The sequence below is a fragment of the Onychostoma macrolepis genome, chromosome 14, assembly GCF_012432095.1.
Source record: "Onychostoma macrolepis isolate SWU-2019 chromosome 14, ASM1243209v1, whole genome shotgun sequence".
Lineage (NCBI taxonomy): Eukaryota > Metazoa > Chordata > Actinopteri > Cypriniformes > Cyprinidae > Onychostoma > Onychostoma macrolepis.
The window spans coordinates 18,038,635-18,057,107 of NC_081168.1; the positions used below are offsets into that span (position 1 = coordinate 18,038,635).

Sequence of the window (18,473 nt, forward strand, 5' to 3'; positions counted from 1 at the left end):
TTGGAATCATTGTTTGTAGCATTTAACATATAACTAGTTATAGTGTATTATAAATACATCTGTATACTGATTGAAATTTTTAAGATTTGTACTTTTTTTAAATGAAAGTTGCTAGTTCTGCTTTACTGAGTAGTGCAATCATTTTTTTTTTTTTTTTTTTTTTTTAATTGTGGCTGATTGGAGAGGGTTGTTCACTAATAAATGTGTGATGTATACTCATACTACACTGACTAAAGTAATCACTGCTTTAAACGTATTGCACAATACAGATGTATTGCAGTTCAGTTGCTTGTCTGAAGGTTTCTGTCTCTCAAAAGAGTTAAAAGGTGAATCTCATAAAGAAGGTTCAGGTCATAATCAAAAGCAATAAACCTTAATCAGATTAGATGGCATATTTAATTTAATGTGGATGTAAACAAGGCTGTCCTTACAATGGCACACACTATACATCTTTCAGAATTGTTTTAGTTCTTGTCTACTGAATTTATTTTTATTTTTTTAAGTTTCATCATCTGAACAATCGTTACTTTGTTAAACAACAGGACATGCAACGCATTCTGTCATTCACAGCCTCGTTTTCATTCCTGTCAAAAAATCAAATATTGCACTACTCTAAGTTCTATAATGTGTTTTGTTTAAAAAAATTACTCTGTAAAAATTTAGACCTAGGGATGCACAATATATTGCCACCATATCAGTTATAGGTCAATATCTGCCTCTTGTTAAATTTGTTTTAGGAAGAAATTGGACATTCATTTGTTTTCTGATGTCTGTTCCTAGTATGATCTAGGACAGCCATGAATTACTGCAAAAATGTTATATTTGAGAGGGGGAAAAAAAGAAAGAAAAATATATATATATATTAAATATATATATAATTGAAGTTGCTTTGAAATGTACAGTGAACTCTCTTTCAGATTACACACAACTCTCTGGAACATTACCAAAATAATCATTCAAATTCATTGGTTGGGTTTGTGTACGTTTTCTATAGCAGATTTCATAATGAACATTCATACAATATTATCATACATTACAATGTGGCCTAGATTCACCTCTATCGTACAAAAAACATTTAAATTATATTTAAAAGTATAGATTTAAAATATCAACCATTTATTGGTCATAAGAAAGATGTTACCATATTGGCTAGAATATTGATGCATCCCTATTTAGGATTTTTTTTAGATCTCTTTTTTTTTTTTTGCATTGAGATATTAAAATATCACCTACTTATTGGTTATAATAAAGATGTTATCATATTGGCTAGAATATCGATGCATCCCTATTTAGGAAGTTCGTTTTTTTTTTATTTAATTTTTATTTCTTTTTTTGCATTGAGATATTATCAATTCATATTCTGTGTTCATTTCTATGATACAGTAATATAAATCAACCAGTGTGGACATGATTTATTAATTACAATAAGAATAAAGGCAGTATAACATACTACCATGGTATATAAATACTACACATTTTTTTCTCCATTAAAATGAGGATGTATTTTGACTTAATGAAATAACCATATCTTCTGACCAGCTTTATGAGATTCATCCTAATAGTTCAAACAGACTTAATCTGGGTTACTGCCTCTCCAATTACTTTTTTCAAATACAATTTTACAATTAATGTTTTAAGTCATTATTTAGCACCGTATTTTATTTCCACATACCTACAAAAATATTAAAATTGTCATGGCTTCAGGTTTGTGCAGCAGGCTGCAATGCAAATGTTGAACAAGCTTGAACCAAAACATAGTTAGTCAAACCACAACAACATTTTAAAATGTTTAATTTAGAATTGGAAAATTACATCTTTACATGACCAGACCCATCAGATGGACGACAGGCAACATAGGCATCTATGAATTACCACAGCCACTATGGGCAGACTTGCACTATACTCTATATAGACGAAGCCACATGGAAAAGCTGTGGCCTTTAGTTTTCTTGTTTGAATTCACTTGAACCGCAAGCAGCCCATCGGATCCTTTGCCGACAACCCTCTTTTGGTCGTTAGATGAGATACATTATATGGTCGACTTTGATTTGCATTAAAAAAAGAAAAGAAAAAAAGGTAACTGTTGTGGCTTCCAGGCTTGTCCTTAAATATCTAGGTCATAATATTTACAGGGCCATTCACCTTGCACTCATTTTACGGAACAAAACTTCACTGCAGGGAAGGATGGGTTATTTTTTTTTTCTTTTTAAATTCGGTAAAAGGTTTATCTCGGTGACCCCTCGTCCAGGCCATCAAACAGAAGAACAAACTGGAGGGGAGGCGGGACTCGAGTGGTGCGCAGGGGGTTAGCTAAATGTCAATCGTCTGTGAGATCCTGCACAAAGAGGACTTCTGACCGGCTCAGACCAGCCTCCATCAGCGTGGGGGGATTGGGCTGCTCTTCCGTCGGCAGGCAAGGCAGGACCCGGCGTGGGAAATTCGTTACTATTTGGAATTTCTCAGGGGTCTCTTTCAATGAAAACAGGAAGTCGTGTATTACCTAAAATGGGGTGAAAGATGTTTTAGACACTGGTTTTCAGTTCAAAAAGTTTTTTTAGCATTAGGTATCATGTAATACAATAAAAGACTACGCCTTGTTTTTTTCCCCAAACATTGGCGTCAAAACCCTGAAAACAAAGAGTGTCTGGTGAGCCTGTTTTCTTATCTTTAACCACAGACACTGATATCATACTGTTATGGTACTCCATAAACTAGAAAAAAAATAAAAATAAAGCAGATGAAGGGTGTTTACCGTCAATGACTGGCTGAAGAGGAATCTCCGCTCCACGCGAGTATCGTTGGGCAATTTGAACACTATTTTGACACTGTCTGGGTCATCCAGGGGCGGCTCAGGAGGAAGACACTCAGACTTGCGCTCCTTCTCTTCTTCCAGTGTCTTTAATTACACAGTCATTGAGTGTGATTAGTCATAGCTACAGACGTCAGAAATTTGTCAACTGATGGGCATCATGAACAATTACTTGTGATGGGCAAAGAAAGAGACCGAAGGTTTTAAGTTAGAGACAGTACATGCAACTGTTCTCAAGAGTATCAAATTACAAAATACGTTTGTCATAGACAATTTTTTTAGTGCCGTCAAATTTGTGTTGATTTAATTTAAATTTAATTGTATTTTACTATGATCGGTTACTTAAAAGATTTATAGGGATAGTTCACCCAAAAATGAAAATTCTGTCATTATTTACTCGCCCTCATATCGTTCCAAACCTGCAAGACCTTCGTTCATTTTCGAACCACAAATTAAGATGTTTTTGATGCATTCCAAGAGCTCTCTGACCCTCCATAGACAGCAAGGGTCCTTACACGATCAAGGCTCAGAAACGTAGCAAGGAGATCGTTAAAATAATCCACATAATCCATGTTGTGCAAAAAGTATTCTCATAGCTTCGTAAAGTTATCGCTGAACCACTGATGTCATGTGGATTATTCATATCAAAAATATCTTAATTTGTGTTCCGAAGATGAACGAAGGTCTTGCAGGTTTGGAACGACATGAGAGGGCGAGTAAATAATGAAAGAATTTTCATTTTTGGGTGAACTATCCATTTAGTTACTTATATTGTGTAATTCAACGTTCTTTAAATGACTGACAGCAATGGTAATTGTTAATTTCTAGATTTATTTTTCTTTACATAATATCAAATCACTTACTCTTCGTCTCCTCTCTTCGGCAAGGATGCTCTGGCGCTCCTTCTCCTCTTCTTGACGTTTCTGCTCTTGTTCTTCTCTTTTCTTTCTGTCTTTTTCCTGGTCTGCGCGTAGGGATGCCAGGTAAGCTTCATCTTGCTGCTGCCTCAGTACCTGCGTCTGATTCCTCTCCTCCCTGGAGTTAGATAGATAGATAGATAAAAAAAAAATAAAAAAAAATAGCAGAACCAAAACATCTTATGATTAATACTATCAATCAATTACAATAAATTATATAAATAAAATTGTATAAAATATAGTTTCTTTTTATAATTAAATGCCCTTCACACATCGGGTGAGTTTCAATTCTTTAGAAAGCAAACTGCGTAATCTCACCTCTCTAGCCGTTCTGACATGAGATATGTCTGGTTTGCCTCCATGATGAAGGTCAACTGGTTGATAAGATCCTCAGGCTGGATCAGACCCTCCAGTCTCCCAACAACTGTCATTTTGCGGTCCTTCAGCATGATCATAGCCAGGAAGGGATAGGTGTTCTCACGCAGGGCCTGAGAGACTGAACACACAACATAAAGACAAGATAATCAGCTCAAACCACATCTTGTGAGATAACGATGACACCACAACAACATTTAGAAAGGGACTAATCCGAAACTAGGAAGTGAAGTTGATGTCAATCTAGTTACCTCTGTAACCCTCTGGCTTGCTGGTGGAGCATGCCCAAAACAACATCCTTGTGTTAATGAAGGTCAGTACCTCTTCTGAACATAATGTGGTTCTGAGAAACAGACAACAGCTCTGGTTATGAGATCAGAAGCTCACCAGATGTGAATGTGTATAGAGGAGAACATCCCAACTGAAAACCTACCTGCAGAACTCATCTGTGTCCTGGTGATCATCTCCATGAAGATAAACTAACAAGTAGCGAAGTTCTCGTTTGGCATCATTCAGAGCCTAGAAAAAAAAAAAAAAGATACACAATTAGAACAATTTTTGATCTACTTAACACGAGATGTTTCAGTCTTCAGGTGTCTGCCTGGTGAATAGGTCAAATACATGAAAAGTTAAATGTACTTAATCTTTTCTGTATTAACATACCTGACTATATGTTCCCTGGTAGAATACAGGATGTGATCGACCATATTTCTCCTCAAAACTATGAATAAAGGACATGACATCTCCAACAGGATCTGTGACACGACCCCTTGGATCCGGTCGAATGAATCTCAGGGCGAATCTGAAGAATTTGAGAGAAGAAGAAAAAAACCTCAATAGAAGTACTAGGCTAGCTACTACTGTAGTGTGAAATATTACGAGCCTATATTAGATTAACTGCTTTAATACCTGAATATGTCCAGAAATGTATAATACGTAAACCTGAAGGGAAGCATTATCAAGTAGTAACTCCAACCTAATAAGCCCTGTAAAAGAGAAAAAAACCCAAAAATTTATACAAGCAGTTTATTTAATATTTATAGAGTACCACGTTGCAATGTCTGTCACAGCGCTGCTTTATTTACTAGGGCATTACCCTAAATTGTCTGTGTCAAACCAGGTTGAAACCAGAACCTTTCCATGGCATTTTCATATTTACCACAACTAGATATAAATGTTTATTGAAAATACCAAGTACAAAGAAATGAGCACTGGGAATGAAGGAAAAAACAGAACACATAACATAAAAACCTCTTACTCTAGGCTGTGGCCTTGAGACAATATAGCTATACACTCTGTGGTCTGTTGTGTTGACCTGTAACGGTCTGGCGGGCGGTGGGTTGAAGACACTCGGAACTCCTTCTTGCTCATTTAGTCTGTCTTGTACGGCAGCCTGTAAAACAATTCCAATTAATTCCAATAATTATAATAAGGTTCCTAATAAAAAAGAATGAAAGGATCAATTCATTTGGTTTACCAGCTCTCACCTCAATGTTCCAATTGTGTTGTTCTAATGTGCGCCGACATTGGTCCATTGACTCCAAGCCTGTCAGGTCCTGAATAATAAGGCCAGATCTCATGTTATTTGCAAACAAAAGAAAAGTGCTGAAATCTATTGTCATAAGTTAAACAAAAAAATATCCTGCTGCATGGCAGATGTGTTTATAAAATGAGTCAAGTTTTGCTAATGAATGAAACATTTGGGTGGCAGTGTGTTTATAAAATTCTAGATTAATTGAGTGTTTTTGAGATCAGTCATCATTCAAGAGCATATTTTTCTTTTATATTACTCCATGACTCAGGAGTAACGTTAGATGATGAGCAATTAAACTTCTCCGATGATTGCTGCAACCAGTTTAAAAATGTTTTTTTTTTAAAAATCCCCTAAATGTGCCAAGTTAAAAGTTGAAGTATTGCCAGACTGGAGGCAGATTAGCACTGTGTCTTAAAACCTAGTACACTGTCTATCTAGATAGGCATTTTACGTACCATTCTAGTTGTTCCCACTCTGGCCGTCAAAAAACCTAGAATGCTGCATAACTAGAGAACACTTTGGACATCACTTTGACCAAATCTGCAGTCTAGATAAGCAGCTCTCTAGGTTTTGGGACACAACCAATGTCTCGCTACCTAACTGACAGCTGTTATTTCAACTAAAACAAAGACACCTGTATACAGGATAAAGTCTTTATATGGACATAAACGAAAAGGATATTATTCAGATTAAATCTGCATTTATTAGATAAACTGAAGCTGGTCTCGGTTGAGTAAAAACTAACGATCTTTACGGCAGTTAGCTCGCTGACTGGTCAGTGGTCATTTATACTTAAAGCAGCTGAGCTGGACACCACGAACACTATTTTTCTGATAATTGAGTCTATAAAAGATCCAGTCAGTATGTGTTAACCAGACAATCTAATTGGTACCTGAAACTGAAGGAGTTTTTCAGTTTGAGCCTGAGATAATTCCTGTTCTTCTGGCGCCGCCATCTTACCTCGCCGAGCCCTAACAAAACGCGATGACGTTTAAAGCGTGCTGACATTACCAATACGTTAAACGTTGAACCAACGCTTGTTTCTTTTTTGCGCCGCCTGCTGCGCAGGAGTTGTGTGGCGCACATTTTACCTTCATTTGTTTTACAAAGAAAAATATTAATTTATAATATAAATAAACAATAAATAGTGTTCTTGTCATTTAAATTGAACACTAAGTGAAGCTAGTAACCACAGTTGATTAAATATAATTATATATGTTATACAATCATATTGCGGGTAAAACACATGATCTATTGTGTTATTAGAAAAAAAAGAAGAAGAAAAAATAATATATATATATATATATATATATATATATATATATATATATATATATATATATATATATATATTATAAGAAAAAGTCTAAAATTACAACATATAAAGACCAGTTATGTCATGTGATGTACAGCTGGCGGAAATACCCTGTTGTTTCTGTTTATGCCACTTCCTGTTATCTGAAGTTCTAAGCATGGCAACTGCAACGACCCCGGTTGGCCAAGATCAACCGACCAAAGCAGATCGTCCACCTGTCGTGTTTGATTTGTCTCAGCCTCCGGTAATCGAGGGATTCAGCCCGCTGCCCAGAGCGAGGGAGGAGAATTTTAAAGACAAATTCATCAGAAAGACCAAAGAGAATCCATTCGTCCCTATAGGTGAGTTACGCAAGTTGCAAAACATAATTATATGATTCACCAAAATACAGCTTCATATGATTTTTGTTGCCAACAGTTAAACGCCGTTGAAGATAGAATGCAGAGAGTTGTGAATAGACTTAATATAACGTTATTCGTGCAATGTCATTGCATGGAAACCTCTTATGTCGTGCATTTTAGATCAAGGTGATCATTTTGAAACATATATATGGCATGCAGCTGATATCTTTGCACTGACATTAGTTAAATGTGCAGAGTTTGACTTTCCTTAACCCCTGTCAAAGTAACACATAGCAATTGATACACTGAATTCCCTCCTCTGTGTTATGGAAGTGCTGCCGTGCGCATTCTTTGTTTGGTGTCAGAGGCTGAAAGAAAGATGGAACAATAAACAAAAACAGCGACAGTGTTTTTCAGAGGAACGGTGATTCAAACCAAACGCAGTAGAGCGCTTTCTCTCTGTTATTTGTGACTTTTGACAAGTTTGTTACAACTACAAAAAAACAATAATAATAAATGTTCCTAAATTTTGATACCTTCTTGATAGATAGCAAGTTAAAGTTTTCTAGTATTAACAATTACTGTTGTAACAAAATTGTGTCAAACATATACTACTGTTCATACGCTTGCTTGGGGCTGGTAAGATTTAAAAAAAAATGTTTATTCTCACAGAGGCTACATTTATTTGATCAAAATATAGTACAAAGAAAAGTATTTTAAATATTATAATACTATTTTATATATATATATATATATATATATAAGTTCTATTTTAATATGTTTCAGAATATAATTTATTCCTGTGATGGCAAAGCTGAATTTTCAGCAATCCTAATGTCACATGATATTTAAAAAAAACAAAAAAAAACAAACAAAAAAAACATTATATGATATGCTGATTTGGTGCTTAATTAACATTTATTATCAGTGTAGAAAAGAGTTCTGCTGCTTAATATTAACGATAATTTTTTGATGAATAGAAGGTTTAAAAGAACAGCATTTACATGAAATAGAAATATATTTTTTAATGTCACTTTTGGTCAGTTTACTGCATTATTAAAAATATATATATATTTTGAGGATAAAAACCTTTTGATGGTAGTGTTTGGGGTGGGTAGTAAGTGACATTAAATCACATTCTTTTCTTTGCTTCCATTGGTCACTGGCTGAGTACATTTGTAAACATCACAGAGAATCCCATGGCACAGTATATTTTCCACTGAACACACCCTTCTCTCCAGCTGTGAGGTTTGAATGTGACCTGCACAGCTGTCCAGCTGGGCTTTACTCAACCAATGAAAACAGAAAATAAAGACGGTTGCGCCAAAAGAAATAAAACTACATTTTAATATTTTAACATATTTCACAGAAAGATTCCATTTTAGTAAACCACTTAATAATGAATGTGTATATATTGTGTGTGTGTATGTATGTATATATATATATATATATATATATATATATATATATATATATATAATATGCATAATTCTTGTTATATGTAGTTTAAGATCAGTAGAATAGCTGTATTTTTTTGGTGGTCTTCCTTCTCAGGTTGTTTGGGAACAGCAGGAGCATTGATCTACGGCCTCGGCGCCTTCAGACAGGGCAAAACTCGACAGTCGCAGCTGCTGATGAGAGCCCGTATCTTCGCTCAAGGCTTCACCGTTGTTGCTATTATAGTGGGTGTAGCCGCCACAGCACTGAAGCCCAAGCAGTGAAGAGAAGACAGCAGACCCTGTTTGACCACACTGACAAGCGCCTTATATGGTCGATGGCTGTAATGTGATGTGAATCTGGAAAGAACTGAATATCAAATGCCAATTGTTAGCATTTTTATGTTCTTTATATATAAAGGCCCAGTGTAAGAACTCGTATATTATAGATCAACTGTTGCCAGATGGCACTATTTGCAAACTTTATCAATATGCCACACATTTAAAGGAAAAAAATCTGTCATAATTTACTCTCTCTCAAGTTGTGCCAAACCTGTATGAGTTTCTTTCTTCTGTTAAGCACAAGCGATGATATTTTGAAGAATGCTGGTAACCAAACAGTTGACGATTGCCATTGACTTCTATAGTATGGAAAAAATTAGGTCAGTGGCTACCTTCAACTGCTTGGTTACACACAAGCAGTGTGTAACAGAGGAAAGAAACTCATACAAGTTTGGCACAACTTGAGGGTGAGTAAATGGTTATTTTCATTTAATTTAAAGAGTCACAAAATTGTTTGGTTGACAGGCATAATACCTGTTTTTCCATGTTGATGACCATTGCTTGAAACTTTGCATTGCTTTTCTTTTTACATCAATTTTCTGTATGTATTTAGATGGACTACAAAAGGTGCTGTGTATTGTATGCAAAGAAAATATTAACTTAAATATCCAAGTGTAATAAATGTTAGTCTCATTTTGAAAAGTCACAATAAAGATTGTCTGAATGCATATGTTTTTAAATGAATTTATTTTATTTAACGTGTTACTGAATACAGAATAGTTATTGCATGGTCTGCACTGATGCACACACATTTTGGAATCAGGGTAAGGGCTAAGAGATCTATAAAAGGGGGACTGAGAAATCCAACCAATGCTAAATTACAAATGAATTTTCACTCGATCGTTGAATTAGAACCAAAAGTTTAATTGAAGCAGTCAAAAACTTACAGACGATTTCTTTGGTTATTAACCATCATTTGTTGTAATATGCAACGAAAGTTATCTTAAAAGCCAACTAAAATTACATTTTCAATAGAAAGAAGGCCTCCTAACTTAATCAAACTATCTGTAACATGTATACATGTGCCATTAATTAACAAGTAGTATTACAAATTCAAAATCTGGTCTATAAAAAGCAGTATTGTTTTAATTCCAGCAGGTTTATGTAAAAATACAACTACCTGCATTAACTTACCGTGCTACGTTTTATTTCTAGCGGTTTTGGCAGCTTTGAATGATGAAGGCCTACAGATAGACAAGCAAGTCTCACAGTGAGAAAAGGTTTAGGCACATGATTCATTGCCGTAGACTGAGGCCACAATTACAAACTGTACACTAGAAAAGCACATGGTTCAAACATATTCTTAGTCCCTTTTGTATATAGTAACATAAAACAAAACAAAACAAAACATTAACTGCTATGTAAGCAGCACAGGCATGTGCTTAATGTGCCAAGAAAGATTTCTGTGCAGTGGTATATCAGCAGGTTAAATCTGAGTATTAATCCTTCATCTGTACAAGATTTCTTCTATTTTAAATATAATAGAAGCTTTTATGGGCAACATGCACACTGAATTAAAAACTGCACCCTTAACTAATAACTACTACTAGCCGCTTTTCCACTATCGGGCCAAACGGTTCTCTTTGCTTAACCGTTCCGTTCCGGGCCAGTCAGCACGGATACGGTTTCGTTTTCCACTGCGGGGCTGATAACGGATCTCTTTGGAATGCAATTCAAAAGCGTCAGTCGTTGCCATGGTAACACAAGTGTTTACATATGATATGAGGTGTAAATAACCACCGCATTATGGAGGATGATCAGAAATGTCTTTAGATTGTATTACTAATTTGTGTTTACATTGCTCAAAATAGTGCGCTTAGCAAGCTAGAAACTAGCAGCCAGGCAACAGACAAGTGACGGATCCTGAGTGGCGAGGTCACGCACACGCACTCTACCAGCACGGTTCGGCACGGTTTGCCGTACCAGGCTCACGTGGAAAAACAACTGGAACCGTACCTGAGCGTTCTTAGAACCGTTCGGCCCGATAGTGGAAAAGTCTGAATATTGAAAAGTGGTAATGTGTAAATTATAATAAAACAAGAACCTTAGCAAGCTCAGAAATGTAACGTCCCTCTTGGAAGTGAACAGAAATACACAAACGCAGATAATGCCAAACCCAGATACTGATTACAACACATAACATTCAACTTAGGAAGACAAATAAATGGTAAAAAAATACTATATAGGGTGAGAGATGGTAACTAAACTGTTCATGTGTAGAATGTAACCAAACACTTCCATTTCCTGTGTAACAAGGCAATAAAGACACTTATTGGTACCAGTGAATTAATGCTGTCCAATGGGCTCTGCAAATATTGTGACAATCACAAAAATAACTAACCAAAATACTTTTGGCAACATCTGCCGCCTTTCATGTAGCTTGAGATTAAGGGAAAACTTGACTTGTTTTGAATGGATCGAGGCACACTTACAGTATGTTCTTTAACATATGGAACAGCCAAAGTCTTTGCAAAACACCAGGATGCATAAATAGGAAGTTTAAATACAGTAAAGCGTACACATTCAATGACCCTTTTTAAAAACATAAACGCTTAAATCTGTTAAAAGTGTTCAGCCTCACTAAAATAAAGTGCAAGAGGGATCAGGAAGAAAGCCTAGAAAAAACAAGAGGGAGTTACGTTAGCGAACCAGAGGCGTCTGTTTTAGAGAAATAAGAACTGAGCGCATCCGAGAGACGTCTTTAGTCTGACGGCTGGTTTTGGGGTTAAAGTCGCATAGACGGGCCACTTTCTCCCATTCTGTTCCAGGACTGTCATCATCGCACTCCTTGAGGAAGGCCTCCTCTGACACTCTACATGGACGGATAGGAGAGAATCATGAGAACCAGCATTTCACAGATGCTTAGGTAACTTGTCATCATCTCAGAATTCAAAAGAAATTAGAGATCGACCAACATTATTTCTACATCCAATAGCGATTATTTTCTGTCTTAACCAGGTCTAAACACACTGATTGACAATCACAGACATTTGATGTTAATATTTCATCTTTTTGGGTGGGCATGTCTAAGTGTTAAGAAAGAATGAAAGGTGGAAGTTATAGACCTGTTAATAAGAAATTAAGCATGAATATCGTTAAACACGTTGGTGAAACAGATCATTGGTCTACCTCTACATTAAATGAGAAATAAAGCATTTATGTTATTACACTAATTACACTGTTCAAAACTTTGGGGTCAGTAAGATTTATTTATTTATTTTTTAAATATTGATACTTTTATTCAGCAAGGATGCAATAAATTGCTCAAAAGTCACAGTAAAGACATTTATAATGCTACAACAGATTTCTGTTTTAAATAAATGCTGTTCTTTTGAACTTTCTACTCGTCAAAGAATCATAACAGAAACATGTCTAAAAATATATATTAGGGATGCACCGATACCACTTTTTCCAGTACTCGCCCGATACCGATACTTTTATTTTTGGTACTTGTCGATACCGCGTACCAATACCGATATTTTCATTGCATTTGTACATTTTTTAAATATTGGGTACAGAAACCAAAAGAATATGTATAATGTTAGTTGGTTAACTTAATTTATCACATAGATACAGTCAAACCAAAATTTATTCAGACACCTTCAACATTTCTCACGTTATCACAGTTTATTCGCTATAGTTTATGGTAGTAAAATATGACAAGAACTCAGTTAAACTGTGTCAGAACAAATTCAGCTCGATAATATCAGATAACTTTGATAGAAAGGTATGTGATGGATTACAATCAACCAAAATTATTCAGACAGCTGTTAGTATGACAATATTTACACAACTATCAATACTTTGTCAGGCCACCCTTATCCTTAATGACAGCCTGTAGTCTCCTGGGCATGCTGTCAACCAGGAGCATGCAAACCTGAACTTCAGTTTTTTTTCCCAGACTCGGTCTGAATAATTTTTGGTTCCAAATTTGTATCAATTTTACTGGTAGTCCACTGTATGAAGAATTTTTGGATATAATATGTCACAGTTTACTTTATTTTGCTATCCTCACTTACATAAATGAACTATAGTGTCCTGCACCCACTAGTAAAAAATAAGAATTATATTTGGTCTCTGAATAATTTTTGGTTTGACTGTATATCCCTGGGTTATTTTCACACTTAATTATGCACATTAAAATGTATTTTACAAGTTTTTGTTACTTTCACTGTTCATTTTTTTTTTGCTCTATGGTGCATCATCTTTAATTCAATTGCATTAGAGCTGCTAAAATCACGCGTTTTGCTGTAATAATGCAGGGAACCACTCGTTATACATCTCCTAACTGTGATATTTTCAGAAATAGAAGTCGTGTTTTTCTTTGCTTTTCTTTCTAATGCAGAAACACTCATGAAGCAAGCAAAACATGCACAACGCGCGCACGTATTTGTACTGGTGCAGAATGAGAGGGACAATACAGCCTCGCGCATTTCACACAGGCTACTAGTTTCACTTTCGCCAGAAAGTCGTGTATTCTTAAGGTTGAAAATAAATTATTTATTTTATAGTGAATGCCCCTATAAATTGTCTTATATTTACGATTCAGTTTTAATCCAAGTGATGCATGCTATGTGAGCGAACATCAATAAAGATCACAGAAGTGCGCGCATGCTCTATCTCTCTCTCTCCCTCCCTCCCTCCCTCCCTACCGTTAAGTAACTTGTGCATTGTTTTGCTTACTTGTTTCTGACATATCCGACCGAACTACAAACGTTCCAGACCAGTGATGTCTGTGAGAAAAGTATATTCACTCGACAAGCTCGCGCATCTGCACCGGAGCCCGCTCAATCCACTCAGCGCTTTGCTTTTCAGTTCGCGCACATCAGCTATAAAGGCATTAATACTGAATGTTTAACATTATTCATTGCATACATCTGCTTCGTAGACATCCTTAATCTCTAATAACTCCATTCTGCTGCATGTTGTCCTGTTTCTTTGTCTGAATATGGCACTTGTCACATGCTTTGAGGTATCGGGGGATTTTAACGAGTACTAGTACGAGTACAGGAGCTCAGTATCGGGCCCAAATAAAAACATCCCTAAAATATATTAAGCAGCAACTGTTTATAAAGTACCATATTAGAATGATTTCTGAAGGATCATGTGAGACTGGAGTAATGGCTGTAGAAAATTCAGCTTTGCCATCACAGGAATAAATTACATTTTAAAATATATTCACATAGAAAACCGTTCTTTTCAATTTGATTAATATTTCACAATATTAGTGTTTTTAATGTATTTTTAATCAAATAAATGCAGCCATGGTGAGCAAGGGAGACTTTTTCATTGTAAAAAATCTTACCGACCTCAAACTTTTGAATGGTTGTTTATGTGATGCAAGCAAGAAACTGAGTGCAATTATGTGAAATTTCACTGATTTGCATTAAACATACACAAAGCCTATGGCATCAGAGTTGGGCTGTTTGTAGAACGCCTTATCAGCGATCCTAATGCACAAACAGGCAGGACAGTAGAAGAGGAAAAGAAAAGAAGATAAATGAAAGGAAGAGAAAAATTGGGAGCCGGAGAGTGAAAGAGAGGGACACATAAAATGAAAGTCAGTCTCACACAAACTGGACATGAAAAGAAGTGTTAAAGTACATCAAATACTTTTTCATGACACCAAGAAGACTGAAGATACAACACCATATGCTGTTGATTACCATAGAAAATCTGTTTGATCATCTCCTCATTTCCAGTACGATTTTGTCTAAAGTCTACATTTTTTAAGAGCTTAACCTGCATTGAACCAGGAACATTCCTCCATTGATGATTTAACTTGACACGTGCCTTTGTATCTCTCTACTATAAATTCACACACACACAACACACACTACAACTGGAATAAAAGGGATGGTACACCCAATAAAAAATTATAACTATTTGCAATATGACACAAGTCAAAGTCCATGTGATTTCTATCAAGAATTAAAAGCATACAGACAGCATTGGGAACAGTTTTCTTTGTGCACATGAAAAACTACATTAAAAACAGAGAGAATCAGATATCATGCAAGTGTCTGTTGAGACGTGTATGAGGTGGTTGGCATTAGTATCTCAGCAGTAAGACTCATAATGGATTAATTACATTTACTTATGAGTATGACAAAGGTAAGACCTCTAAATCCAAAACATACTATAACTGCAAAAACAATTTCAGAAAACAAATATCTTAAAATCAGCTAAAAATATACTAATGACAATAGGAAGCCTGTGGGAAGCCATTTTATTAGGCGTTTTCCATCACATGTCTTTTCTCATATGGACTTATGGTTCACAACTGTCTGCATCCTAATTTTCACTAACAAATACATACAGCTCAATAAAGCCTGGATGTTAGAGTGAAAATACCTGTTGTTGGCTTTATTCTTCTCCATCTGTTCATTCTGGTGTACATGCCAGTCCTCTAGTTCCTTCCGGGCCTTTTCCCTCCACACAGCCTCAGCTGCTTTAGAGGCTGCATCTGCACATCAGAAAACATAAGAGTTCATACACAACATTTTTTAAGTAATAAACAATAAGCTAAATTTATCCTCATATTTGACACCACATTATCTTTGGCTTTTTTCATTTATGTCTTTAAAATCCATATTTCTATTATAAACCAGCTATTTGAATAAAGCCGTTTAAACTGTTTTTCCATTGAAGTGTTCTTTTTCTCATTTGTAACTTTTTATGTTTTGCTAACAAAATGGTATGTACTGATGTCTTACGTGGCTGCAGCATAACCTCAAGTGATTGTTTTCGATTACTGCTGCCACTGTAGAAGCACTACATTCATCGCCCATGATTCATTTGTTTCACAAAACAAGAATGGTTTGTGAAGTGATTAGAATTCAACTGGCCAAGTGATCTAAACATGTCGGCCCTCATAATAAAGGACCAGCATTTTGTGGAATAACCTGGATAATTTTAAACATATTTGTCAAATGCACTATTAACTGACTGGTTTTAAATTGAAAAAAGGGTGATTTTTAAATGAAATAAAGTTTTTAAGAACCAAGGCTATCACCTGAGACATTTCTCCCATCTAAAATTATGACACGCCAAATAATTGTCTTAATTGAACTTGGCAGGCCATCCAGTTTGTAACACACAAACACAAAAAGCACAATTTCCTCTTTAAGGTTATTTATAATTATACAAGAAATAATTGCATACCTAATTCCTCCAGCCGAGCCTTTTGTTCCTCCCTCCATTTGCGCAGGCTTTCAGGTTCTTGTCTCTGCATGTCAACTTGGGCAATGGCTGAGTAGCTGTCAGCTGTGCCGTTGGTTTCCTAATGTTACAAATGAGGTAACGTTAACAACGTCCATTCCTGGCACAATTGCCAATTGTGTTGTAGTACATAAAAACAAACAAGAACATTTAATATGACAAGATTTGTTGTTTTCCTAACCACACTCACTTGAAACATATCTCCGTTTACAGCAGTATCTGGTGCGTCTCCAAAATCACCTGTACTCAAATAGCAGAAACAACATGAGTTTAAGCACTCGTTAGGCAACAGTTTCTACGCTACGTTGACTACAGAGACATTACAAGCATCACTGGAATGCAGCGCACCTTGTCGGACTATGAGTACGTAAAAACCTCTCTCACAATTTCTGGGTCTAGTCACCAGGTGGGCTGATGTGTTCACTTTTCAAAGCGGTTTAGTTCAGCAACCTTAATTGTCTCTACTTTTTGTTATACACAATTAGCCTTTACTAGTGCGCTTTTCCAGTTTGCTTGCTTGTCTTAACTTGACAGTGTGGCAGGTGTGACTTTAACTCCAGCATTAAAGCTGAAGATGTGATGTTAGACTACTGAAAAACTTGATTTGGTGGTATTACATTGAATTTCACTTAACAACAATAAACTATCCAAATTAGAGTCTTCAAGGTTGTTGTCAATCATGATTAATCTCTCTCCACGACTGTCAGCTTATGGATCATTTTTATGATGATGATGAGTGTCGGCCACACAATTCATATTAGAGGATCCTTGCTATATTGTTATTATTATAATTAGAAAGTAATAACGATTAGTATTATCAAACAACAAATACAGTTGTTATTATTTTGTAAACTTATAATTGTTTTTGTTGTAAGTCATTGAATTAATGTGCACTTTTCTTTAATAAAAAGTACTGTAGCAGTACTAATGTACTTCTTCCATTTAATATAATATAATATGTGACCCTGGACCACAAAACCAATCATAAGGGTCATTTTTTTTTAATTCTGAGGGTGCAAAAAAAAAAATCTAAATATTGATAAATATTGATAAAATCGCCTTTAAAGTTGTCCAAATTAAGTTCATAGCAATGCATATTACTAATCAAAAATTAAGTTTAGATATATTTATGGTAGAGACTTTACAAAATATCTTTATGGATGATCTTTACTTGATATCCTAATGATTTTTGGCATAAAAAAAAAAAAATAGATCATTCTGACCCATACAATGTATTGGTGGCATTTGCTACAATTATTACCCGTACTACTTATGACTGGTTTTGTGGTCCAGGGTCACATATAATATAATATGTTTTGGACATGTATCTCGGGATTCTTAAAAGTACTTGTAAATATCACGGTACAGTAAGTTTAATACTGCCACATACTTTTTGTAAGAAATTGTCAAAATCCATGGCACTTTTTTTTTGGTAAGTGATGTGGCACTCATTTAGTACCATATTCGTATACCCCGGTATTTACATTGTACTCCTGATACTTACATGTAAGAAGGATATTGTAGTAAGATATTACTAAACGTTTACCCTAATAAACTTGAAAAATCGTATAACAATATAATAAAAATCGTATAATTATAATAATAGTAATGAAGTTCAAGCCAACAGGCCGTTGTGACACATTCACCTCCGAAGGACGTGTAGGTGTTCGCGGGCGGAGGTCCACCGTCCTCCAGAACACCGAACCCGGCGCTGTCGTTCTCGATCACGGCGATCTCGTTCTCCTGCTGGGCCAGAAACGCCGCGGCCGGATCTTCTTCTGCATGAACTCCGTTGTCGGAGGCCGAAAAGCCAAAGTCGTCAGCCATGTTTAACAAAGTAACACCGGTTTCCGTAAAGCTTCACTAAAACCCTCCAGCTGTTTTGTTCTTCAAGCAAGTTAGGAGTGTTTAAAGGAAAAATAAACTTACATTAGTTGTTAAAGGTCAAACAGAGACAGAATTGTGCCTTGTAAAAGTATATGAGATAATTTGTACTTTTTTTATGGCAGCAGGTTGGCTATGCGTTGAATGACACGCAGCTCTAGTTGGGAGGGCTGGGAAAATTTCAGTGACAATAATGTTGAACGCACAGTAGATTTGTGGTGTTTTGTCTCCATCTACTGGAGATTGTACGTAATTCACACTTCAACCCTGCATCGAGGTGTTTTGATATAAAGCCATAG

At 35.7% G+C, this 18,473-nt stretch overlaps 3 protein-coding genes across 4 annotated transcripts; 1 reads left to right on the forward strand and 2 right to left on the reverse strand.

Annotated features, from left to right (window-relative positions):
* Nucleotides 1-1,775: 1,775 nt before the first annotated feature.
* faf2 (Fas associated factor family member 2) lies at nt 1,776-6,672 on the reverse strand. Its single transcript, XM_058797741.1, has 11 exons — nt 6,528-6,672; nt 5,589-5,657; nt 5,360-5,494; nt 5,011-5,087; nt 4,765-4,903; nt 4,535-4,620; nt 4,353-4,444; nt 4,045-4,222; nt 3,673-3,844; nt 2,753-2,896; nt 1,776-2,500 (listed from the first exon to the last, which is right to left on the reverse strand). The coding sequence occupies exons 1-11, from the start codon at nt 6,588-6,590 to the stop codon at nt 2,318-2,320; spliced, it is 1,338 nt and encodes a 445-aa protein (XP_058653724.1). The 5' UTR covers nt 6,591-6,672; the 3' UTR covers nt 1,776-2,317.
* Nucleotides 6,673-7,057: 385 nt separating this feature from the next.
* higd2a (HIG1 hypoxia inducible domain family, member 2A) lies at nt 7,058-9,737 on the forward strand. Its single transcript, XM_058798356.1, has 2 exons — nt 7,058-7,291; nt 8,846-9,737. The coding sequence occupies exons 1-2, from the start codon at nt 7,108-7,110 to the stop codon at nt 9,010-9,012; spliced, it is 351 nt and encodes a 116-aa protein (XP_058654339.1). The 5' UTR covers nt 7,058-7,107; the 3' UTR covers nt 9,013-9,737.
* A 175-nt stretch (nt 9,738-9,912) lies between these two features.
* cltb (clathrin, light chain B) lies at nt 9,913-18,370 on the reverse strand. Of its 2 annotated transcripts, XM_058798354.1 has the most exons (7): nt 18,286-18,370; nt 17,937-18,177; nt 16,481-16,530; nt 16,234-16,351; nt 15,424-15,535; nt 14,466-14,519; nt 9,913-11,881 (listed from the first exon to the last, which is right to left on the reverse strand). In XM_058798354.1, exons 2-7 carry the CDS (start codon nt 18,115-18,117, stop codon nt 11,710-11,712), a joined length of 687 nt encoding a protein of 228 aa, XP_058654337.1. In that variant the 5' UTR covers nt 18,118-18,177; nt 18,286-18,370; the 3' UTR covers nt 9,913-11,709. The 2 variants fall into 2 exon arrangements, with proteins under 2 accessions (XP_058654337.1, XP_058654338.1); XM_058798355.1 differs by lacking the exon at nt 14,466-14,519 and having other exon boundaries at nt 17,937-18,345.
* Between the last annotated feature and the right edge of the window lie 103 nt (nt 18,371-18,473).